Source organism: Halictus rubicundus, chromosome 7, assembly GCF_050948215.1.
Source record: "Halictus rubicundus isolate RS-2024b chromosome 7, iyHalRubi1_principal, whole genome shotgun sequence".
Classification (NCBI taxonomy): domain Eukaryota; kingdom Metazoa; phylum Arthropoda; class Insecta; order Hymenoptera; family Halictidae; genus Halictus; species Halictus rubicundus.
In genome coordinates, this window is record NC_135155.1 from 4,989,343 (window position 1) to 5,015,311 (window position 25,969).

Below are 25,969 nucleotides of genomic sequence, written 5' to 3' on the forward strand. Positions count from 1 at the left end.
AACTCTCTGAATACGTCGGAGAAAAACGTTTTCATCAGTAATATTAGGTGTTTCAATAAATTTCCGTCGTTTACTAATTTGCTGTCGGAACTTTCAGGACTCGTTATTGAAAACAGGAACTTCTCAAAATATACAACTAGACTGCGGATCTTTATGCAAATTAAAAAATATTTGCATTGATTGCAAGACACAGAAGCGAAATAAAAATTTCTTTCTTCCTTTAATTATTTTATTAAGCTAAAACCAATACGCTGGTGCCCTTAAATCTGTTTAATACGTCCAATGCTTTAAATCGTGCTTACCCATTTTTGTCATAAATGCATAGAATCCGCAGTCTATATATAACATTGTCGACACGGTTCTCAAACAAGCATGTTGAACTTTCTAATTAGGTGACTTTTCAATCGTTTAGAACATGCGCAAAGTTCCAATAATTCTAAAATTATAGGACAATCGATCAGCTGTTTGATAAGATTGTATACGAAGAGTGAACCAGGTATAACTCACCGTTGCGCAAGAGTCAATAACCCGAAGCAAGACAATACAAAATAATAATCATGGTAATAAAGTAACAGAGGTGTACTGGTACAGTAAGAAAGGAGTCTAAGACCAGACAATGGAACTGTACTCGATTTGACATCGGACTAGCGCATTATAAAGCACAGATTTAGGATGTGTGATAGTGTTCATCGAAGCATAAAGAGTAACTAGAGGTAATACTTACACCGTTATTACTATCGAGAATAACATATTGTTAATCACCGTATTGATATAAACATTTCATAAGAAACAAGAAAAACTAATATCTACAGTGAGATAAAAGTTATTAGTACAAATTAACGTGTTTATATTAAAACAATCAATGAAGACTTTTTTATTTAGGCACCACTCGAGTTAATCTAGAAACCTGGTTACTTTTCTTTCTGTGATTTTAAGTTTTAAGAACAGAATGTACGAATAATTTCTTAAAACAAGGGGGATGGTTGGTGTAATCCAAAGCAACAATTTTTAATTTATTGTATGATCAAGCTAGGTCGGGTAAGACAATTTGTGCAACACAAAACAGCCATTGTTAATTTATTGTATGGCCACGCTAGGTCCGGTAAGACAATTTGTACAACACAAAGCAACAATTGTTCATTTATTGTATGATCAAGCTAAGTCAGGTAAGACAATTTGTGCAACACAAAGCAACCATTGTTAATTTATTGTATGACTAAGCTAGGTCCGGTAAAACAATTTATGTAACACGAAGCAACCATTGATAATTTATTGTATGATCAAGCTAGGTCAGGTAAGACAATTTGTGCAACACAAAGGAACCATTGTTAGTTTATTGTATGATCAAGCTAGGTCAGGTAAGACAATTTGTGCAACACAAAACAAACATTGTTAATTTATTATATGATCAAGCCAGGTCAGGTGAGACAATCGCAGCTGCGCAAAGCAAGCATTATTAATTCATTGTATGAATCGATTTAAATCAGGCAGCGGTAACTAGTGCGCGATTTAATGTCCATCCAACAACCGATACCGCTGAAATCTGCAGAGAAATGGAATAACACCGTTCCATTGGAACACGCGGCCATCACGCGGCGGCCGACTGAAGATTATTCGAACGGACTCGACCACTCGTCAGATATACCTCTCCTCCGAACTGATAATCTGGTTATTCATTTGTCGTCTGTAAGACGATTCTCATCTCCGACAGCTGTTTGCACGTCGGCGTCGTCGGTGCCCCATTCGAACAGCGACAGACATTCTGCACAAAAGTAAGTTGAAATTCTGCTTGTTCTCGCTGCAATGTGTTCAATCGTGATACAATGGTCTCGTGCTACCTACACGACCAGGTGAATATCGTCGAGGTTAGCGAAACCACCTGCAAAAAACCTATTTACGATGACGTTCTTCATGTTTACCGCTTACTGTAACGATAAGTGACAATAGGAAGTCATGTCATTCTTCCTCGCCGTTGCGGACGAGTATGCGGGTGTAGCATGAATTAGATTATCGATCGCAATACGGTGTAATGCGTTTAACAGTCGTGCTTATCGAAATTGAATAAAATCTGGTCAGTGTTTCAATATCATTCTGAAAATCGTCAGAGCATTTATGAGTAGAGGAAACACGAAAACATCAAAAAAATGTCAGAGTAAGAATTGCTTTGTGAACTTATTCAAATTGTTGAAAGAAGAAATAATTTTTTATTTATGAAAATAAATTGGTAACTTTTTTTCAAGCAATGAAAAAACTTTTTTTTCCTAGCAATTGATATAAAATTATTTTACAGTCTGTTGATTAAGAATATTTTACGTATTACGTGTATCACATGTTTAAATTATTTGCTGATTTTAAAATGGCACATGACATTTTATAATGGCAGTTATTAACTATTTCGTAGTAATAGCATACATATACACGTACTTATAATACTTATATAATAATTTCACTAATATATATTTATGTATTTGAGATAAAAACAAATTATATTACATACTACACTAAATATAACACTGGCACAGCCCGTGCAACAATTGACTGCTGATAAGAAGAAACACAGGCATGAGAACAAGTAAGAAATATTGTTCTATCTACATCTTAAAATAAGAAAGACATAACTCGCCGCTAACACTGAGATAAATTCTTGCATACTCGTCTTATTTAATTCACAAATTCGTTGTATTTATGATAGATTTATAAAAAAAAATCATAAATTAGTAAGTTGCAAATTAAATGAAATTGTATTGTGTTATTGTATTAAATGATATTAAATTTAATTGTAAGTTGTAAATTAGGTAAGTTGCCAATACCACCACTTAAGAAACATTGCATCCTAGGGGAGAGATAGGATTTTTCAAAAAGTAAGTACAATTCAAATGGTAGGGTGACAACATATTGTTCTAATATTTAAAGAAAAGAATTTATTTACAACGACTTATTATTTATACAGGGTGATCGGTAACTGGTGGAAAAAAAGGGTGATTCTGTATAAAAAAATAAGTCAAAAATGTAGAATAAAACTTGTTCACATGAGGCTTTTTTCAAACGCCTGGCACGCGAACCTGACGCATTTTCAAAATCGAGTTTCTCAAAAACATTGTTTGAACGTTACTATTTACAGAAGGATACACTAAAATAGATTAGTGAGCATCGTGAGCAATTCTATTGTTTTAATATTAGTTTTAAAAATCACATTCCAATGACTCTGTATTTAGCACAATCACATTTTAGCATTCGGAATAGAATATTGTCTAAGATAGTGCACACGACCTTTATGTATGCTATGACTAATTTTTGTGTCCTCAAATCCAAATAAAGCGTTTAGATTAATTTTATTCTTATCGTGTCTAGACGATTCTCGTAATTGGAAACGATAAGCAAAATGGTACGGATTCCATCGCTACTTTCAAATATGTAATTAGTACGAGAATGATTGAATAATCACTTAGCAATGTTCTTGAAATGGAAAGAATATTCTGTATAGTCTTATCATTAGACTCCGGATCTGTTTGCAAAATGAAACTTGTCTAACAATAATCTATCTGTAAAAAGCAGAAATTAGAAAAAAATAATATAAAAGTGTCCTGAAATTCTGGTAATGTCTTTGAAATTTTGAATTTGATCTATCATTTGTCACAAATGTATAAAATTCGTAAACTACTGATCATTACGTTAAAGACATATTGGTTCAAACATTTAAAAAATTGAACATGATCTTATAAGACATTTTTTAGACACAATTTAATTTTTTCAAATGTTCCCACATCAACAATAAGTTAAAATTCTCTACATTAGCAAAAATGAATTCTACTGTTTAGACACGCTCCACACGAGAATGGCAATGATGAATAACAAAATTTCAATACCTACGAAAGACGTGCCGGCGAATATACTAATTCAAACTGAAAGTCACACTGATTTAAAAGAGAATGTTTTACTTGCGGAAAAATTGAATAACGTGGCCGTTAATCATGAACGTCAGATCGCGTTCGAGAAGAAAGAAACAAAGAACAAGAATGAGGACAAAATACAACAACAAAATCAGAACATCTCGTGTTGTAAACTGGAGAAACCGAGAACCGAAAATGTGAAACCGAAAAGTGCCGAAGCGGAGAAAATCAAACGAAAAATGGAGGACACGTTAGTGAAGAAGGTGACTGATGATGCTATTACGAGTCAAACCAAATTACCGAAATGCAAAATGATCCCGATCGTCAAAGAATCGGTAAGTTCAATTTACACAATAACTTGTACAATCTGAATTTTGGCTTTTACGTTTCATTCAATTAACGATCCCAATGCTTACAATATGCTGTATTTATTGCTTTCTGTGATTCTAGGGAGTTATGTTTTCAATAATATTTTTAACACTTTAACGTCCGTGTCACTGTTATGATAAATTACCGTAGGAGAAAAAGAATTATGCGATCGTTTATTGAACCGGGAAGCGACTAATCCGGCCGTTGTTTCAAAATGTAGAAAAGCTAATCTTGACAATAAATTCTAATATAGAACGCCAAATGCATGATTTAAGCCTGCAGATAAAACTATTGCTTTGTTAACTATGCAAACAAATCATATTTTATAAGCATAAAAATATATACAAAAGACTGCTTACTAACTGACGAGTACAATTAAACAAATAAGGAGAATTAGTTGTATAATACATATTATTCTAACACTAATGATATGTACAATTAAAGTAAATCTGAAATAAAATATAAAGTTCAATCAATTGAATTGAGAAACTGGACGGACATAAAAATAATTATAACAAATATTTATATGAATAAAAATCAGGGGAGTTGTGTCGAATTCGAAACTGCAACCCTTCATAATTCTAAAGTGCTGAGCAGAAGGTTCAAATCCTTGCTATCCCCACCCTGTGGCCAGATCCCTCGAGGACAAAGACCCAATTCTTTTAGGCCAAGCAACTTCCGGTTGCTTGCTCGCAAGTTTAGGTCATCATTCTCTCCCTCTCTCTCTCTATCATAAAACAGCCCTGTGCCTACCGATAACTGAGCCGACAGTTCTGTTTAGTCTCGAGCATCCCCATTCAAGACCTCACGCTGGCCAATACCCTGCCATAAATCCTTCGAAAGCTGAACGGTCACGGTCACCTCAGCATCAGTCTCTGACGAAAGCACTTATTTTGGACGCTAACGGAGCGGCTCTAGGAAATATAAATAAATTGTTAATGTTTTGGAAGCTTGGGTACGAAAAATGCGGAAACTGTACTGGACCAATACAGAAAGAAGTGGAAAAGTGAGGACGGCAAAAGGAGAGGGCGGCAAGAACAAGATAAACTATATGTATGTAACATTAAAAAATGGAAAAATAATTTCCTTCCCGACGGGGAATCGGACCCCGGTCTCCCGCGTGACAGGCGGAGATACTAACCACTTTTTTTTTTTTGTAACAATGTGTTTATTGTGCCAATAAATACAATATATACAGCGGGTACAATAAACTTAAACACAAAAAAAAGTATGATACACTTATGAGACTAAAGGCTCCGTTTTCGGAGCACGCACGGTCTTAACGTTAGTATTTGTTTTGAGTAGCACTTATTGCTAGTACATGGTTATCTTATGAGATATACTTATCTAGATTATGGCTATGGCATATGTGCGCAGCTGGGCACGAGAGCTGTACAGTCGGTTTTATATTTAGGGGGGGGGGATATATAAAAAAATGATTTTTATATTTAATACTTATTTGCTAGAATAAAATATACTACAATATAACAAAAATATAACTTCTCCCCGGCGGGGAACCGAACCCCGGTCTCCCGCGTGACAGGCGGGGATACTGACCACTTTTTTTTTGTAACATATGTTTATTCAGTCAAAAAAATAACATTTACATAAATATATACCAGCAAACCAACAAACAAACAAAACAACAAGCTTAACAACGAAACAGAACAAAAATTTCCTTAAACGTACAAAAGGAGGCGTGGCTTATAAAATAGGAACTTAAGACTAAAGACTCGCTTATCGAGTACGCACAGTCTGGGCGGTCATATAAATATTGCACTTACTGCTAAAACATATATATCTATTGCTACAACGTATAATATTGGTTCGGTTTTTGTGGGTGAGTATAAGGGAGGCGAATCCCTATGCTGCAACAGTTTCAGGGGGGTGGGGGACAAATGTACTATGCTAAAAATGTAAAATATATGAAAAATAAAAGATAACATTAAAAAATAACAAAAATAATATTCTCCCCGACGGGGAATCGAACCCCGGTCTCCCGCGTGACAGGCGGGGATACTAACCACTTTTTTGTAACAATGTGTTTATTGTGCCAATAAATACAATATATACAGCGGGTACAATAAACTTAAACACAAAAAAAAGTATAACAAAGTATGATACACTTATGAGACTAAAGGCTCCGTTTTCGGAGCACGCACGGTCTTAACGTTAGTATTTGTTTTGAGTAGCACTTATTGCTAGTACATGGTTATCTTATGAGATATACTTATCTAGATTATGGCTATGGGATATGTGCGCAGCTGGGCACGAGAGCTGTACAGTCGGTTTTATATTTAGGGGGGGGGGGATATATAAAAAAATGATTTTTATATTTAATACTTATTTGCTAGAGTAAAATATACTATAATATAACAAAAATATAACTTCTCCCCGGCGGGGAATCGAACCCCGGTCTCCCGCGTGACAGGCGGGGATACTGACCACTTTTTTTTTTTTTTTGTAACAATGTGTTTATTGTGCCAATAAATACAATATATACAGCGGGTACAATAAACTTAAACACAAAAAAAAGTATAACAAAGTATGATACACTTATGAGACTAAAGGCTCCGTTTTCGGAGCACGCACGGTCTTAACGTTAGTATTTGTTTTGAGTAGCACTTATTGCTAGTACATGGTTATCTTATGAGATATACTTATCTAGATTATGGCTATGGGATATGTGCGCAGCTGGGCACGAGAGCTGTACAGTCGGTTTTATATTTAGGGGGGGGGGGGGATATATAAAAAAATGATTTTTATATTTAATACTTATTTGCTAGAGTAAAATATACTATAATATAACAAAAATATAACTTCTCCCCGGCGGGGAATCGAACCCCGGTCTCCCGCGTGACAGGCGGGGATACTGACCACTATACTACCGAGGAGTCACAAATGTTAGTTAATTAGCGCGATTATTTAAATAAACAATGTATGTGATTGGGGTTACAATGTATATATATGGGGAGGGTGGTGTTATAACCACCAGTATTTTTTTGTGTTTTGTCGGTGTTTATCGTTTACATCTACACTAGACAGTTTATAAATAAAGCGCATGTTTGGGTCGTCTCGCTGAATGTTTGTGTTGTATGTGATGTATTTGTCAAATGTTCTTCTATGGACGTGGTATATTAATGGTATATTGTTCGAGTTTTGAATATAGCCTTCACTATCCAAAAAGGTGAAAGATTCAGGAGGAGTATAGCCAGTTTTCATGGTTTCTGTGAAGTACATCGGGTTCGGATATGTGGCGGCAAAGATGAGGCTGTTAGATGATATTTGGCGGGTGCTGGCCCAATGGTTCCTAATCAGTTTTAGGATGAATAGGTCGATCCGGATGAGTTTGGCTTCTTCGTAGAGTCGGTGGTTGCTGATCATCTTGGTGAAGTTGGATTCCGGTGTCCGGTATTTGTTGAGGCAGGCTCTGATGCATTTCCGTTCGAAGATTCGGAGTCTCTCCATGGTTCCCGCGCTGATGTTGAACCAGATGGGGCATCCGTAGGTCAGGATCGGTCGTATGAAGAGCTTGTAACAGAGAATTTTTACGGATTTATCGAGATCTTTGGAATAAAACAGTCTTTTAAGGGAGAGGAATGCTTTTTGTGCTTTGCCGATTTGGATTTCTACGTGGAAGTTGTAGTTTAATTTAAAATCTAGATGTATGCCTAGGTAGCGAACCAACTCTTTGTGGGGAATTTTGGCGTTGGGATTGAATTTATCGAAAATGTGAAATTTTTTTGAGTGTTTCTGCACATCGTAATTAGCGTTAGAGATTTTTGAGATATATGGTCTAAAGAGAATCGTCTCGCATTTATTTATATTTAATTTCAGTTTCCAGGTGTGAAAGTAGTCTTGGATTTTATTGAAGGTTTCTTGCAATTCAGTTTGGATTTTGGATACTTTGTTATCGCGCACGTAGACTAGTAGGTCGTCCGCGAAGGCTATTACCCCTTTAGAGTTGTCGCTATTTAGGCCATACATTTGGAGAAGATCGCTTATGAATATGTTAAACAAGACAGGGGAATTGACTGTGCCTTGTTGTAGGCCGTTATCGATGTTGAAACATTTGTTTGATTTGAGATGGCCGTTTGTAACGTAGAATTTTTTGTCATGTAGCATGCTCCAGATGATTTTAATTAAATGAATTGGAAATTCTTTTTTAAGGAGTTTAAAAAAGAGTCCATCCAACCAGACTGTATCAAAAGCTTTTTCTAGATCTATGAGTACGGCGCCTATGCAGTCGCCTGCATTTCTGGCCCAGCAGATGTCTGAAGTGAATTTAGTGATAGCGTGAACGGTGGAATGTTTATGGCGAAAGCCGAATTGAGATTCCGGGATAATTTCTTTGGAATTGCAAAAATCAACTATTGCGTTATTGATAAGTGTTTCGAAGACTTTGCTGATGTTTGGGAGCAGACTGATTGGCCTATAGCTATTGGGGTCGCTGCTGTCTTTGTCTTTCTTTTTTATGTTTATTAGTTTGGCCGTTTTCCAAGTTGCTGGGAAGTGGTAGCAGTTTAAGCAGTTATTGAAAATAATTGTATAGAAATATATGTAACGTCCGGGGAGGTGTTTTAATGCTATGTTTGGGATACCATCAAAGCTCGAGGATTTTTTATTATTGAGATTGTGAAATGTATATTGTAGTTCTATTGGTGATGTGAAGTAGTTGGGAGGGATTTCTGGAGCTTCGGGATTGCTGGCTTTGTTGTTGTCTGTGAATGTACATAAGGTTCTACCGTTAAGTATGTCTTGCTGTATGTCTGTACGTAGTGCGTCTACTTTCTTGTGGATTATGTTGGACAGTTGTGGTTTGCCCATGTGGTTGTTTTGGGAGTGGACTGTCTCGAAGTGTGCTCCCATTACGTCTAATTTATTCTGTTCGTCCGTTATTAGAATTTTGTCGGAATCTGTCGAGAGGAGATTGATATTCAGATCAGCTCTGCTAAGGATGGCGGTGTTTGACGCGGGAATTTTTAAGGTGTCAATGTCGTTGTTTTCTTTGTGACGGAATATGCTGTTTATTGACGGGAAAAGTTCTTCTTGTTGTCTGAGGGAGATTTTAATAATTTTCTTTTTCCAATGGTTGCTCACCGAGTTTTGAAAAGCTTTCTTAATTTCGTGTCTGGTGTGTTTTAATCTTTTTTGTAGATGGTCTATTATGGGATCGTTAGCGGAAGTGTAATTGCGGAGGTCTTTTAATCTATGAATTTGTGTAATGAGTTTACTTTTATCGGCTCTGAGTTGTTTGATTTCGGGTGTGATGTATTTGTCCGTCGAGTTGAAGTTATTGTCTATTTTCGGTACTGCGATATCAATTGCTTTTACGATGTTGTCATTCAGTTTCTCTATATATTCTTCAATTTCTTTTGTTGTCAAGTTTTTATTGTCGGGGATTTCCGTATCGTCGTTGTCGGTTAGGAAGGTTTTGTATTTTACCCAGTCTACTTTATTGTAATTGTATTTTATGGTCGGGGTTGTTTCGTCAAAGATGAACTGTTCGGCTGTTGGGATGGATATGGTCATAAGGGTGGCTCTATGGTCGCTGTCGTATCTTGACGAGTGTAGGAGGTTGGGGCCAGGTATGTCGTGGAATTTGATTCTATTGTCCGAAATACAGAGGTCTATAAAGGCTCCGCTTTTCGGAAACGAGGGTATTGCGGTACTGTGGAGGGTTGCGCGGAAGGTGATTTGGCTTTCTATAAGCCATTTGTTTAAGGAGACTCCTCGAGCATTGTTTATGGTATTTCCCCAGGCATGATGTTTCGCATTAAGATCACCTGCTAGCAGGTAAAAATTGCTAGCTTTGTATAATTCTAGAGAATCGAAAAGGGCTCTGAGCTCTAACATGAATTCTTTCTTACAGCTGCTGGTGGCATAACTCGCGATGAGATACAATTTGCAATTGTTTTGAAATTTAATTTCTACTACTGTAGATTCGAAACAGGTACTGTCTTTGATGCAGTTTAGCTGGATGTTTTTGAATTTAATATCCTTACGGATTAAAATACCCGTGCCTCCTGCTTGTTTAGCATTTATTCTATCGCGTCTGACAAAGATGTAGTCCTTGAAGCTCAGTTTGTGGACTGGATTTAGTTTTGTTTCTGAAATTAAAGCTACATCTGGTTTGTGTTTATTAAGGAAATCCAGGAGAGTGACTCTTCGTTCATTTGTTATGATGGAGTTTACATTAATTTGGACTATGTGCAATTCTTTTAAAATTAATTTGTTGGCTGTGTTTACGCGGATATCGGGAGCCATTGGATTAGAAATTGATATCTAAGGCCTCTGCAATGATGTTGATTTTATTCGCGTTCGAGATGATGCTTTCTTTTAGTGAGGATATTTGTGAGTTTATCGCGATAGTGATTACGTTTCTGATTTCTTCGAGAAGGGAGGGGTGTGTCGCGTGTGTTTGCTGTGGTTGCGGCCGTATGGGGATAGTTTGTTGCGTCTGTGGGGTTTGTGTCTGTTGGGGTTGGGGGTTTGATTCTACTTTGTTTGAAGCTATGGAACTATACGATATGTGACTTTTGACTATGTTGTTGTAAGATTTTATTTTATTCTGTGCGACTGTCTTTGCTTGGAGTTTACGTTCCTCTATTTTTTGTTTAATTTCTTTCAATTTAGGGCATCCTCTGTATGATGCGGGGTGTCCGAATTGTTTGCAATTCGTGCAGTACGGTTTCGACTCCTCGGTATCCGCGGTTATATCTGTTTTTGATCGCGGGCACTCTCCTGGGTTATGGGGCGTATTGCATTTTACGCATCTATAGTTTAGATTGCAATTCAATGCCACGTGGCCGATACGTTGGCATCTTTTGCATTGAATGCGATCTTTTTTGATTAGTTTTTCCCAAGATATTATGGAATGAAGGACTGTCTTTATATTTTTAAGGTTATTTATCGCACTATTTTGGGAGATTTGGACTATGTAGATGGGGAGATTTCTCCCTTCCTTTAATGAGCGTTGTGTTTTGAATTTTCTGACTGATATGAATTCTACGTTTTCTATATTTTTGTTTTTGAGGTCTTCAAGGACTATATCTGTGTCAAAGTCTCCTTCTAGATTTTTTAGCAAGACTGTGATGGGTTTTTCCTGTTTGGGGGTGTATGTGAAGTATTCTACGTTATTTGATTTTAATGTATTACAAGCTAGTTTGAATGTCTCTAAGCTAGATGTATGAATTATATGTTTGTTGACATTAATTTTTTTTATTGCAAAGTTTTTCTCTACGTTTTTCATTATTTCTAGGGTTGTTTTGACTGGGGTGGAGTAGATAATTATTGGTGGGGGCTTCGAAATTTTTGAAATTTGTTGGGATTGCGTCACCTGGTTTTCGAATCGCGGCTTCTTTATGGATGGGTGTGGAGCTGGCGCCTGGGCTGTCTTCGTATCGGCCATTATGGTCCCACTTCCTGTCACCTTGGTTGTTGAGGGAGGTGCTGGTTGGCTGTTTTTTCGCTTCTGCGAGGAGACTTCTATCCACTGTTCGTTTGTTGGAGGGTGGCCCGGTGCCGGGATGAACGTGGTTTGTTGAGTTGGCGTCTTTTCGGTCGGTGCTGGTCCTTTAACATTTTTCGATGTCCCTGGTTCCGCGATGATTTTTTGCTTTCGCTCCTCCTCCAGTTGTTTTGATAAATTTTCTATGGTTCTGTTTAAACTTGCGATCATTTTGATCAGTTCATCGTAGGAGGGTTTTCCCGTTTCGGTTTGTTTTGGCGTGGCTTGTAATTTGGAGGGTGTCTGAACTTTCGGTTTTCCCATTGTTGCTGTTTGTTCCGCGGTCTTACGTCTGTTTAAATTCGGCTTGGGATTTAGCCGTTTGACGTTGTCGTTTATTTTGAGTACTTTGTTGACGTGTGTCAACAGTGCTCCACTCCCATCTGCGAACGTGTTCGTTCTCTTTACAAATCTTATTAAGTCATTGATTTTGCTGGATTGATTTTCTTGTGAGACGTGACTGGGGGGAAAACCCCCTTGTTGATTTTCTTCACTTTCTATTTTGTTTCTGTTTTTGCCCGTATTTTCATCACAGATAGATTGAACAAACTGTAAATTATTCGAACTGCGATATATTCACACGCGCTGTACGCGGATACTTTAGTGGCGAGCGAACACTGTACACTGTGTATGCGTGGGTTTTCGGCGGCGTTGTGTGTGGGGGTTACTCGGTATACCTGCAGAGCGTTCGTAAGGGCACGTCCGACTCCTACGAGGGTTGATGAGCAACTGGGGATACTAACCACTATACTATCGAGGAGTGAGACGCTTGCTTAATTTAATTATTTGTATATCTAACTTGTCTTTTTGGATACTTTGGTTTCGGTGGAACAATTGCGTATCTTAATCTAGTTTATGCCTAATATATTCTATGTACATATTTACACGCTTGCATACCTACACATTCATACCTATATATCACATACTCTGCATACAACGCGATCACGCACATATAAATAAGACTAAAGTGAAGAAATTTATAATGTCTATAATGTATATTTACTGACTATATCGCTTTAATTAATGCTAGGATAGGGCACGGTTCGATTACTATATCTAGATTAGGGTATTTTACAATTTGGCACGAGTTTCTTATAGGCTACTTAATTGCTAACGGTCTACTGTATCTAGCCACCAGTATTTTTCGGTGTCTTCTTTATAGTTAATTTCTAAGTCATGCTTTGTCAGTTTGTAACGGAATCTCATTTCTGTATCATCAAATCTGATATCGTTGTTGTATTGGGATACTGATCACTATACTACCGAGGAGTCACAAATGTTAGTTAGTTAGCGCGATTATTTAAATAAACAATGTATGTGATTAGGGTTACAATGTATATATAAGGGGGTGGGGTTATAACCACCAGTATTTTTTTGTATTTTGTCGATGTTTATCGCTTAATTCTACACTAGATAGTTTATAAATGAAGCGCATGTTTGCGTCGTCTCGCTGAATGTTTTTGTTGTATGTGATGTATTTGTCAAATGTTCTTCTATGGGCGTGGTATATTAATGGTATATTGTTCGAGTTTTGAATATAGCCTTCGCTATATTCAAAGATGAGGCTGTTGGATGATATTTGGCGGGTGCTGGCCCAATGGTTCCTAATCAGTTTTAGGATGAATAGGTGAATCCGGATGAGTTTGGCTTCTTCTTAGAGTCGGTGGTTGCTGATCATCTTGGTGAAGTTGGATTCCGGTGTCCGGTATTTGTTGAGGCAGGCTCTGATTCATTTCCGTTCGAAGATTCGGAGTCTCTCCATGATTCCCGCGCTGATGTTGAACCAGATGGGGCATCCGTAGGTCAGGATCGGTCGTATGAAGAGCTTGTAACAGAAAATTTTTACGGATTTATCGAGATCTTTGGAATAAAACAGTCTTTTAAGAGAGAGGAATGCTTTTTGCGCTTTGCCGATTTGGATTTCTACGTGGAAGTTGTAGTTTAATTTAAAATCTAGATGTATGCCTAGGTAGCGAACCAACTCTTTGTGGGGGATTTTTGACGTTTGGATTGAATTTATCGAAAATATGAAATTTTTTTGAATGTTTCTGCACATCGTAGTTAGCGTCAGAGATTTTTTAGATGTATGGGATACTAACCACTATACTATCGAGGAGTAAGACGCTTACATAATTTGATTATTTGTATATCTAATTTAGGTCGTACATTTGTAACAGGTCGCCCATGTACAGGCTGAACAGGATCGGGGAGTTGACGGTACCCTGTTGCAATCCATTCTTGACATTGAACATTTTGGAGGAGGTGTTGTGACCTTCGGTGACATAGAATTTCTTATCGTGCACCATGTCCCATATCATTTTTGTGAGGTGCATTGGGAAGTTCTTTTTGGTCAGTTTGAAAAAAAGCCCATCCAGCCAAACTGTATCGAAAGCCTTTTCTAAAAATCTATGAACACTGCACCGACGCAGTCCGACGCATTTCTGGCCCAACATATGTCCGAGGTAAATTTGGTGATGGCGTGAATTGTTGAGTGTTTGAATCGGAATCCAAATCGGGTTTCGGGTATTAAGCTGTTGTCTGTGCAAAAGGAATCTATTGATTTGTTTATCGTGACTTCAAATATTTTACTTATGCTGGGCAGAAGACTGATTGGCCGGTAACTGGACGGGTCACTGCTGGTTTTCCCTTTCTTTTTTTATGGCTATTAGTTTAACAGTTTTCCAGGCTATTGGAAAGTACGCCCTGTTTAAACAGTTGTTAAATATTATGCCGTAATTATAAATGTATAGAGGTGGTAGGTGTTTTAACACGATATTGGGGATATTGTCGAAGCTGGATGATTTTTTACTATTTAGGTTTTTTAGTGTGAAAGCTAGATCCTATGTTGAAGTGAAGTAGTTAGGTGGAATTGTGTCGGGGTTTGGATTTTCGGCTCTGTTTGTGTCTGAGAATGTGCACACCGTCCTGTCGTTGCGTCTGTCTTCGTCTATTTCGGATTTTATCGTGTTTACTTTCTGCGTAATTATGTTCGTTAGTTGTGGTGAAGCGTTCGAAATATCGTAAATCCGTATGCCGGACTTCGCGGGGTCGTAAGTCCCGTTTCGCTTGCTCGCGACGATAATCGGGGCCGTAACGAGGTTACGAGGTAACAATGTAACTTTTCTAATTGGTTAGTGGGTGGTGCATTTTGGTCGTCGGAGTAGGGATGCGCTTTGGTGGAACTGTGTTTATATTGTCTAATGAACTAGGTGTGCAGGATATGGGAAGCGATAAAGAACTAAACTGTTTGTACGATACGATTGCCCTTTCAATGGGCTCGCTCACGAGGAGTCTCGAGGTGGTGTCCGATGACACTCAAAATTCTGGGACCGTCGCGTCGCCTCAAGTGTCCCGGCTATTGCAGCCGACCGTGTTTATGTCGTAAATCTCACGTTCGGTCTGTGTGGGACCGAACATGTGGTTTTTCCATGTGGTCGTTTTGTGTATGGGCTTTCTCAAAATGTGCGCCTAAAACATTTAATTTGTCGTTTATGTCTAGGATTTGTAAGTTGCCGTCATCGTCGATCTGTATGTTGTCATTCTGTATTGTGTTATTTTTCCAGTAGTTGCTTAGTGAGTCATGAAAGGCCTTTTTAATTTCGTATCTTAAGTTTTTCAGTGCATATTTGTGTGTAGGGATATTTGTGTGTCATTTGAGGGGGTGTAATTATTGATTGCGGTCAGTCTATATACTCTTGTTATCAGTGAGCTTTTCAGCTTTCTAAGGTTCTTTATGGTTGGGGTGATGTATCTGTCTGTCGAGTTGTAATCGTCTGTGATGCGATTTCGTTTAGTTTCTCTATGTAATTGTCTATTTCTTCGATTGTCAAGTTTCTTTTGTTTGGTATGTCTGTGTCGTCTATTTACTTTTAATTATTTGTTTTCTATTTCTCTCTAATTGCATGCTTTCTTTTCTTGCGTCTATTTTGTATGATGCTGGGTGCCCGAAGTTTTTGCAATTTACGCAGTACGGTTTCTCTATGTTTTCCGCTCTGTTTTTATCATCTAAAGGGAGGAGTTTACATTCGCCCGGGTTGTGTTTCTCGGCACATTTCACGCATCTATATTCTAAATTACAATTGGCTGTGGCGTGCCCTATCCTCTGGCATCTTCTGCATTGCACTTGGACCGATTTATTTAGTCTTTCCCAAGTGATTACAGAGTGCAACACTACTTTAATATTTTTTAATTTTTCTAGATTGCTATCCGGTGATAGCTTGACTAAAAATATTGGCAGGCTTCTATTGTTTTTTTTTTATCGAGTTGCGAGTTTTAAATTGGGTTATGCTCAGGAAATTAAGTCCTTCTGTCCTCTGATTTTTTATGTTCGTTAACATTTCTTCCGGATCAAAGTCGTCGTCTAGATTTTTTAATCAAACTACTTTACATTTTTCATTTTTTGGGGTGTATGTGAAAAATTTGAAGTTATTATTTTTTAATATAATACATATTTTTTTGTATTCTACTATGTTGTATGTTTGTAATATGTGTTCGTTGCTGCCAATATTTTTGATTGTAAAATTATCCGTTGTACCTGCATATTTTATTGCAGTGATGACGGATTTAGCGGCATGGTCGGTAATTGTGATGGGGTGTCTTGGCACTGTCGGTCTTCGGCTCACTGGGTGTTGTCTTTTGTCCGGCGGGTACCTGGGGTTTTTCAGCGGAGTTGGAGGTTGTGGTGGAGGATTGAGCCATGTCCATCTTCTTCACTGCGTCTGGGGTGTCCTCGCTCGTTCTGGGTCTTTTCTGACCTGCGATGGCTGCGTCCTTCCGCTTTTTTTGGGCGACCGTTTCGTTTAATGGGGGTAATGTTCATCTACCTCCAGCGCTGCGAATCGGTTCTGGTCGAAGTAGGAGATACCTTGGTCTCTCTTGCTGTTTGTCATACGCTCTTCTTCGAGTTGCTTGGATAATCTTTCTATTGTTCTGTTGAGATTTTCTATGATTTTCATAAGATCTTCCTGTATTTTGGCATCCATGCTGCTGTTGTTTGCTTTGTTTACGTTGGATTCCTCCTTTCTGTGTGTTGGTCGTTGTTGTTTTCTTCAGTTTTCCCATATCTGTTGTCTCTTGTGCAGATTTCGTTTTGCCGTCTTTCTTCTGATAGAGATTTGGTGTGGGGTTGATTCGCTTGGTGTTTTTATTATTTTTCAGCAATTGTTTGATCAGATGTGCCGTTTGCGGATCGTCTAAACAGCTGGATGTTTCGTTGCATTGTGTTATTTTTTTCGGTGCGTTCGTGATTTTTATGTTGACCTTTGTTGGTAGGTTGCTTATTTTATTTGTTACATCGGTTCCATCCTGGTCCGGGTGGCTGAAACTTGTTTTTACGGGGGATCGCGCTCTCAATTTTTTTATTCTACGATCACTTTTTTTATATTTGGTGATACAATTGCACTTGTTTTTCCAGCTTGCGCACACCTCACTTTATTCTTGCACAAGCACTGCACTCTTGTTCTTTGCGTTTCACTTCCACGTTTTCGGCACTATATCCGCACTTCTACTAAGTGTCCCTTTGTCTACCTGAGTCGTTGACAGCTCTCTCGGCACGTCTTACCCCGACGAAGGTTCAAGGGATACTGGGATACTGACCACTCTACTATCGAGAAGTCAGACGCTCACTTAATTTCATTATTTGTATATCTAAGTTTTCTTTTTGGATACTTTGGTTTTGGTGGAACAATTGCGTATCTTCAACTAGTTTATGCCTAATATATTTTATGTACATATTTACACGCTTGCATACCTGTACATACATATATATCAATATACTCTACATACAACGTGATCACGCATATACGAATAAAATTAAAATGAGAATGAGGTAGTCTACAAGATTAAGAAGAGTGGCGTATGCTTACTGACTATATCGCTTTAATTGTTGCTAGGGTAGGGCACGGTTCGATTGTTATACCTGGATTAGGGTATTTTACACTATTGGCACGAATTTCTTAAAAGCTACTTAATTGCTAACGATCTAGTGTATCTAGCCACCAGTATTTTTCGGTGTCTTCTTTGTAGTTGATTTCTAAGTCATACTTTGTCAGTTTGTAACGGAATCTCATGTCTGTATCGTCGAATCTCATATCGTTGTTGTACGTGATTTTTTTATTGTAATTTTTCCTATTGTAATGATAGAGTATTGGTTGGCTGTTAGTGTTCTGTATGAGTCCTATGCTATCGAAGTATGAGACTGTTATTGTCGATGTTTCATATGTTCGCCCAATGGTTTCTGATTAATTTTTAAACATGAATAGATCTATGCGAATGATTTTTGCTCTTTCCAGTAGCATGTGATTGCTTACTTTTTTTTTGTGTAATTTGATTCGGGTGTTCTATATGCGTTTAGGCAGGCTCTTAGGCATTTGAAATTCCTTTCTTCAAGCACACGTGTTACTATAAAAATTGCGAAAAATGTACTATGCATATGCATCTTCTGTGACACTTTTATACAGTCTTTTTTACACAGTTTCCTTTTTTGTCGCATTATAGTCCTACTGTATACTATGTTTTGCACCGTAAAATAAAACAGAACACCTTTCACTTTTATTAGTGTAAATGCTATAACTATTCTGCGCGATTTTCGTCACTTTTTTCGCACTTTTTACAAAACTATACTTTGGCTGCTTGAACCAATGCATCCCATCCGGACACGTCTTATCCTGGAGAAGGTTGGAGGGATACTAACCACTAAAACTAATCACTGACAATAAATGATAATACAATATTTACCGTCAGTCCCATAAGTATTCATACGCTCTTAAAATCGTATAACTTTGTCAATATTGGACTATACTAGTTGAATTTTTTTGAGAAGTTAAAACAATTGGATCACTACATAAAGTGAAAAAATTTTTACAGAAATTGCACTTGGTCGAAAGTGCAGAGAAAGTACTAAAAGTTGTATTTTGCAACTTTTTTATGTGGACTTACATTGCAAATTTAGAAAGTACGTTTTTTAGACCTGTATGAATTATACATGGTCTGAGAATTTCATCAAAATCGGTCAACGTTGCAATGAGCTGCAGATGTTCCAAAATGATCACATAAGGACGAACTTCCCTGAAAAAGCCGAAATTCTGCGACTTTCGCCCTTAAGTTTTTACCGTTAAACGTTTGTAGCTCAGTGTAATGTTGACCGATTTAGATGCAATATTCAGAATATGTATAATTGATACAGATGTACAAAACGTACTTTTTAAATTTTTAATATAAGCCCGCATAAAAAAGTTGCAAAATACAACTTTTAGTACTTTCTCTGTGATTTCGACCAATTGCAATTTTAATCAAACATTTTTCTCACGTTATGTAGTGATCGAATTATTCTAACTTCTCAAAAAAATTCAAGTAGTATAGTCCAATATTGACAAAGTTACGCGATTTTTAAGAGCGTACGAATACTTATGGGACTAACTGTATATGTATAAAACAACTGTTGACGATTCGTAATTTTTTTAATTTTCACGGGGAACAATTAATTGCTACTTGATAATGGGTTTACAGGACGGACATCCAACAAATGTTGCAGTTCCGCGCAAGTATCCCCCTTTGTCGAAGCCACTGTTGAGTGTACGTCCCATTGTGTTGGCGACTCATTTAGTGCCTTCGTTACCGATTGAATTGTTCGAAGTACTCGTGGAAGCTATCGAAGTTGCAACTGAAAAACCGGTTGTATTGATGTACGAGCCTAGAAGCCACAGGCCAGTTGCGAAGGATGTCGTTGATATCGGTACGTTGACACTGCTATGAGTAAAGCACTTTTCGATTAGTATATTTCTACGAGAAGTACGCATGGCCCGAATGTTCCATAATTTTAACACACTCTGCATTTACTCCAGTTACTTGAAGAAAGTCCCTTTGAAATTTGATAAAAAATCGACCAAATTAAGATATTTATTTTTCACTAATAATTTTAATATTTATTAAGTGAAATCTTCTTGTGAATTTGTTGATACACATTCGGTGGCGTTTCTTTTAGCTATCTTGCCAGCAAGCGAAGGATGGGAAGACGGTGAACTTTTGCCCGCAAGTTTCTGTTTCCAGCACCATTTGAATAAAAATAATTCGCCGTGTGTTTACGCCGACGTCATCGTAGCAACCGATCGGGCTCCACATGTCGAAGTAAAAATAAAATTTCAGTAGTAATAACAATCGGAAACATGTAAACTTATTAACATGTATATAATCAACTGCAGGACATCATAGATCTTCGTGGACATCGATGTTCTCTGCCAGATCGGAAAAAACAGATGGGAGCAGCTGCGCTGATATTCAATTATTTGTATAGTAGAGGCGAAAATCCGACCTTCTTTGGCAACACGTTGGGTTCGTATATTATTGAAAGCAATTATGCGTTGACTGTTGCGATGCATAAGAGAATGATCTACAACAGAAATCGATTCTCAGATGCCGAGACGCAAGTTGCAGCTTTGCAGATGGTAGCAGGGAAACAAGCGGAAGTTGGAATTATAGAGTCACCTGTTATTAAGTGCCAAAAGAATACACTTCCGGGAATCAACTCGGTTCAAATTTTAACAAGCTTGGGACCTTTACCGCCTTATCGCATCATGGTGAAAAGGACACTTTCAGGTATGTTGACAGCCGAATAAGTTCAAGGGGGTGCATGTAGTATTGAAACTTCAACAATTTAGTTTGACTTTTATTGTTGGTTTTATAAGTATCTTTCTTTGTGTACAGTTTAACAAAAACTTTATACAAACTTAATTAAAATCTTCCCCGGAGGTACTATAGAACTTTCTATAAAATAAAACGCGAGCATCAATATCGCATCGAGGCAAAATGAATTAGAAATTATTAAAACAATTGTTTTATGTGTAACTTTCACAATTTTTGTCCGCATTCGTCCAATAGGTCTCGCTCTCTAGTCTTGGGTGCAGAGATTACTCGGCCTAAAAAAATTTTGCTTTCATACCACTGCATATCATATGTAACCACTGTCAAAATTAATTGTATAATTTCAACGTAAAACTAACTGTAGAACATAATAGTATGTTTATCAAACCGTATCAAAGCAATCTAACAAAGAAGAAACCATTGGTATTAGCTATCCAATACTGCTGGTACTCCCTTAAAAGCAATTGATAAATGAAATATTGCATCGTTCTCATGCTTCATTTCATACATACAATAAATGATATTTATTCGTTCAATTTACAGGTGATGTGATACAACAGATCACAAATTATCTGCTGAGTATACATCAAGACAAAGAATGGCTTGACAAATTTGCTTCGTTTGGTGTTACAAGCTTCGCAAAGAATTCTACGAAATTTTATGATCAAACGGATGTAAAATCTGTAGTTACAAGTGTGCCATACTATTAAAATTTATTCTTTTTTTACTAGATTACATAATAGATACACACAATCATATCATTCACTTTTTTTACATTTCATTACTTTTATACTCTCCGCAAGTTGAAAGTTTAATAAATACGATATTTTAATATTAATTTTCGATATACATATATAAATTATTCTAAATTACGGTAGGTTGTGATATTACTTGTGATACAAACGCTTACAATTTGGAACTATTAACAACAATTCAAGGAATAGCTCAGAAGATTCGCCACGGTTGCTTATTAACAAAGTGCAAATCGTTTTCATAAAATGTGATTTCTATTACTTTACTATGGAAGTAGTTATTTTGAAAATTTTTCTAATCTATTTAAGGTAAATTAAGTTCTTATTCTATCCCTAATTGCATCTAAATTTTAATTTTTACCGTCGATGACAGCACAATCTTGATCCACCTGATGTCGGTACAAGTAAAAAATGTTATGAATTATTAAATTTCATTGACAACATTTGCAATAGCTAATATGTCTATCTCATACAAACAGAGGAAGTGCTTTTGAAAAATTTTCTCTCACGAATAAAATGTAGAAATCAATATCATTAATAAAAAATTTTTAATAAAAATTTCAATCTGTACAAGAAAAAATACCAAAGCATTCTCAATTAAATTCACATCAGAATCAACAAAATCAATAAACACGAAAGTACACTAAAAAATGATTTAAAATTATTTTGCAAGTAGATGCTGCATAAAAAATTACTAAGCATCCTAATTTTATAAAAAAAAAGGTTCTTATATACAAATTCAAGATTATTATTTGTACTAAATTGTACTTATAAATCTATTTAATACCAATTAAGTTTGTTTTCATTTCTGTTAACCGAACTTTGTCAAATTAAACAATTTTTAGGGATCCTTTCATCTCAATGGTGTAACCAATTTAATTAAAATCCCTTTAAACACAAATTCTCATTCGTTAAATATCCAACTTGGCGTTAGTGACAAAAAACAATTTAGACAATACCATCTTATAATATAAAGAATACAAATCTGAAGCATTTTACAAATCTTTACTGCAATTCCCGTAGCAATAGAATATTATAAATCACCTTATATCGATTGGAAATCACCAGAAATTGGAAGAAAGCTGACCATCAGGTTGCGGTATAAAACCCGTTGTTAAGCTGTTTTTCAAAAATTCTTGAAACCGTACTAATGGACCACCGCCGATGCATCCTATAGTTTGCACGCGTGAGTAATATTCGTCCGAAAGCAAAATCAAAAGTTTATGAAATTGTCGTGGATATGCAGTCCACAATGCATTTCCGGCAACTTCGAGCATATCTAACAAAAGAGTTGCACAAAGATCGACTATTTCTGTTCGTGGTTCTGAAACACAATTGTATTCATCAGAAAAGGTACAAGTATATATATATTTTTTTTACAATGTTTTTTATATAATAATTACCAATATTTAAAACAGCAGCTAACCATCGCCACGCATATTGAAGTCCATGTGGATTAGTTTTATTAACTCCTTTCCTTTGTGACGTGATAGTAATGGAAGCATACAATCTCATTAAACCAGACATTCGTTTTAAAAATTTATCGTGCTTCTCGACCGTACCGTCCTCAGCATATTTATAGCCCATCGATTTGTAATAATCTTCATTTGATTGCCCTTCCATTTTGGGTAAAAACACAGGAACAATATATGGACAAGCATTATGAAAATGTGACAAAAGAAAATCGCCAAAATCGGGATGATCATTCCAAATAGCTACAATAACTGCAGCAATTGGGAACGCCATTTTGGATTTACTTGAAACGAGTGTTTCACCTTGATTCTGTAAAAACAACATACGTTGAAGTATCAACAAACCTTTTACAAAAGGTGTAGCATACACAGTTTTAAGAATTGTATAAAATTACATACAACTATCTTTTTAGCCAATACATTTTTACAAAACGTTGCACCCTGAGTATATTGGTTAACGTTTGGAGAAGATTGTCCTGTGAGAAGATTATGTAACCTTTCATATTTATCATATAAATGCTGTCTGTTAATACCAGAGATTGCATTTACAGGTATATTTATTGCTTTTTGACATTCAAATCTGAACTTTTTCGTGCTTGCGGACTGCAAAAATTCATCGTAACTTTTCACATAATTTTCCAGAAACTGTTTACTATTCGCATACATTTGTAATGATTCTTTGTCAACATATTCATATAAATCAGCTACAAATAAGGAAAATCTGTTTAATATGTATGTATTAAAAATACGAGTTATTGTTATAGGTGTGCGAAAACCCGAAAATGTCGGGTCGGAACGAATCAAGAATTTTATTCGGGATCGGCTTTCGGAGGCGGCTTCCCGAAAATTTTGGGATTCCCGAGCATATTCGCATATTCCTGAATGTATCGGAATTCTCGATAATTTTCGGGAATTCTGAAATTTTCGATGCCTCCCTGATTCGTCCCGACTATCGGTTACCCGACCAACATTTTCGGGTTCTCGCACAGCTTTAATTATTGTACTTATCAAACTCACATTTGCTTTCATTCTGTTCATTTGTTGGAGTAACTGTTTCTTCAGCATGAACAGTTGGTAAAGTTACTGGTGGAATGTTTGAAGTTGTATTCTCTACAATTTGTACATTTTGTTGCTGTTCTTTATCTTCAAGCTTGTTTTCACTATTTTGAATAGTACTGCTGTCAACTTGTTCCGATGCAATTATCTCAGTACTAGTGTGAACAGTATCAAGTGTAGGCACTTCTAAAATTTCGGGTTCTAACTGAGATTGCTTTGAGGTTTCCTTAATGACTAAACTTTCTTGGTATGCAGTGTTTATCCTTTCTAAAATTATATCACACAAAAGATAAAATTTCGAAAATTGAAATACGAAAACAGTTATAATTAATCTCTTACCTATTTCTACTTTAACTATACACAATATTTCATCCATCTGTTGGACAGCTTTTTTCATAGCACTTAAATCAGGTGTTGCCACATCTCCTGTCTGTACAGAACACATAATTATATCAGTTCATATTCTTTCAATATGTTTTCACAGGATTTTTTCGAATTGAAATTCTTACCATAATTTTTTCGTCTATAAGCCCTACTTGATGAAATAACTCATCTAATTTTGCTCTACAGGATGAGAACAGGATAGAAACAGACTTTATATCATTACAGCTTTGAGCGGCCACGAAAATAGTATCATACTTAGTTTTAAATACATTTCTCAAATTTATTATTGATTTGGTTAATTCTTGTTTTTCTTTCATTCTTTTTCTGTATTCTTCAACTTCCTCTTGTCGTTCGTGTCTTTTTCGTATTTCTTCTTGCTCTGCTCGAATTTCTTCTGCTAGTATATCTTCATAATTTTTTTTACTTTTACATTCACGTTCTTTTGCCATATGTGACCGAGAATTTTCCATATCCTCCTTTATAGCTCTCCCCTTCTCATTCATTTGCTGCCAATGACGCTCAATTTCTTTCTAGATGTAGAAATTTATATAATTTATATTTAATATTGAATTTATATTTCTTAAGTTTTATAATTGGTATATCTTGATCATTACACATATCTTAATATTATTTATTGAAATTAGGAAAGAAATTTATATTACCTGAACTTCTTCCTTCCTCTGGTACTCGCTTTCCAAGAGAATTTTTTTAACAGAGAATGTTATGCCACTTTGCATAGATATTTTGTTGTTTTTTAAGTAGTTAGTCTTTGGAGAAGATTTAATATTACAAGAATTCTGCTCATTTTCTATATTCTCTGATTTTTTGTCTTCATTTTCGATCATTGTAGATTCAGGACCTATTGTAATCCTGTCTACATTTTGTGATATAAGCAAGGCTTTCTTTAAAACTGACACTTTAAGGCCAGCGAAATCAGAAGTGATATCGTTCATGTTTTGCATCTGTTAATGAAAAAAGGATAATACTATAATATACAGTTATTATAAATAATTACAGATTGAAATGATGAAATTATACGTACAATGTCGTCTTTGTCGCTAACGAAATGTGGCATGTTTGCAATCGTGTTGGGAAAATAGAATATGACGTAATAAATTTGAGAGATTCGATTATTTACAGAAATTTATAAATATTATTATAACCTAAAAAATTTTATTTCTTCACATTCACTCTAAATACATTCAAACGTAGTTTTAAGAATTACTTCACGTGTTGTCATCACAATAGAGTTTATATGAACTCTATTTTATTTGAAAATATTAACATTTCTTTCATCTTTCGAAAGTATTTCAACAAATACACCATTCACCCCTCAAACATGCCAAAACTAACTGCAAACTGCAATACCAGAGAGGAATGAGAGTGCTCACGCCCGGGTTTTCGGCGTTCCCGATATAGTGCTGACATCTGCTCAGCCTTAGCATGGCACAGAACCGGTCAGTCTTTCCTGGAACAGAACCGGTCAGTCTTTTAGCATGGCACAGAACCGGTCAGTCTTTCCTGGGACAGAACCGGTCAGTCTTTTAGCATAAAACTGAACGCACATTATTTTTTTAACCAGGATTAGAACGTACAGCTTAATTGTTGTACATGAAATATGTAACTAACATGTAAATCTTGTGTACAAAATCTCTAATTAATATAAATTAAGAATAATATTAATTGTAATGATACGTATTTTATTTTTCTTTTCCAAGTTTGTAGTTGCAAACTTTAGTTGTAAAAAATGGAAAATCCGGAAAAATTCGAACAAATACAGATCTCACATCGAAGTTTAAAAGCGACCAAACTGAATATTAATTTAATAATGAGCTATTGTCATCAACACTATCTTAAATTTTTTCATATATATAGCTACTGTTATTATTAATTAAAAAA

The 25,969-nt window shown here is 36.2% G+C and overlaps 2 protein-coding genes and 1 non-coding gene across 4 annotated transcripts; 1 reads left to right on the forward strand and 2 right to left on the reverse strand.

The window, feature by feature from the left end:
• The first annotated feature begins 1,572 nt into the window (after positions 1 to 1,572).
• On the forward strand, positions 1,573 to 21,495 carry LOC143355369 (uncharacterized). Its single transcript, XM_076790111.1, has 7 exons — positions 1,573 to 1,772; positions 3,819 to 4,225; positions 19,276 to 19,501; positions 19,751 to 19,893; positions 19,968 to 20,097; positions 20,179 to 20,361; positions 20,950 to 21,495. The coding sequence occupies exons 2-7, from the start codon at positions 3,836 to 3,838 to the stop codon at positions 21,114 to 21,116; spliced, it is 1,239 nt and encodes a 412-aa protein (XP_076646226.1). The 5' UTR covers positions 1,573 to 1,772; positions 3,819 to 3,835; the 3' UTR covers positions 21,117 to 21,495.
• On the reverse strand, positions 7,082 to 7,153 carry Trnad-guc (transfer RNA aspartic acid (anticodon GUC)). Its single transcript has one exon. It is a non-coding gene; the product is annotated as a tRNA-Asp (tRNA).
• Gle1 (Gle1 RNA export mediator) lies at positions 21,135 to 25,432 on the reverse strand. 2 transcript variants are annotated; one of them, XM_076790110.1, is made up of 9 exons: positions 25,113 to 25,432; positions 24,733 to 25,032; positions 24,196 to 24,600; positions 24,026 to 24,116; positions 23,648 to 23,953; positions 23,030 to 23,334; positions 22,562 to 22,940; positions 22,203 to 22,482; positions 21,135 to 21,547 (listed from the first exon to the last, which is right to left on the reverse strand). In XM_076790110.1, the coding sequence occupies exons 1-8, from the start codon at positions 25,143 to 25,145 to the stop codon at positions 22,220 to 22,222; spliced, it is 2,082 nt and encodes a 693-aa protein (XP_076646225.1). In that variant the 5' UTR covers positions 25,146 to 25,432; the 3' UTR covers positions 21,135 to 21,547; positions 22,203 to 22,219. The 2 variants fall into 2 exon arrangements, with proteins under 2 accessions (XP_076646225.1, XP_076646224.1); XM_076790109.1 differs by lacking the exon at positions 21,135 to 21,547 and having other exon boundaries at positions 21,690 to 22,482.
• Positions 25,433 to 25,969: the final 537 nt, after the last annotated feature.

Coding starts and splice junctions, on each gene's coding strand:
- Gle1 (XM_076790110.1), bottom strand. CDS start 25,145: ATGCCACATTTCGTTAGCGACAAAGACGACATT. Junction 24,117..24,195: donor TTATAGACGAAAAAATTATG/GTAAGAATTTCA, acceptor TGTTCTGTACAG/ACAGGAGATGTGGCAACACC. Junction 22,483..22,561: donor AGCTGCTGTTTTAAATATTG/GTAATTATTATA, acceptor ATTGTGTTTCAG/AACCACGAACAGAAATAGTC.
- LOC143355369 (XM_076790111.1), top strand. CDS start 3,836: ATGGCAATGATGAATAACAAAATTTCAATACCTACGAAAGACGTGCCG. Junction 19,502..19,750: donor GAAGGATGTCGTTGATATCG/GTACGTTGACAC, acceptor CGTTTCTTTTAG/CTATCTTGCCAGCAAGCGAA. Junction 19,894..19,967: donor ATCGGGCTCCACATGTCGAA/GTAAAAATAAAA, acceptor AATCAACTGCAG/GACATCATAGATCTTCGTGG.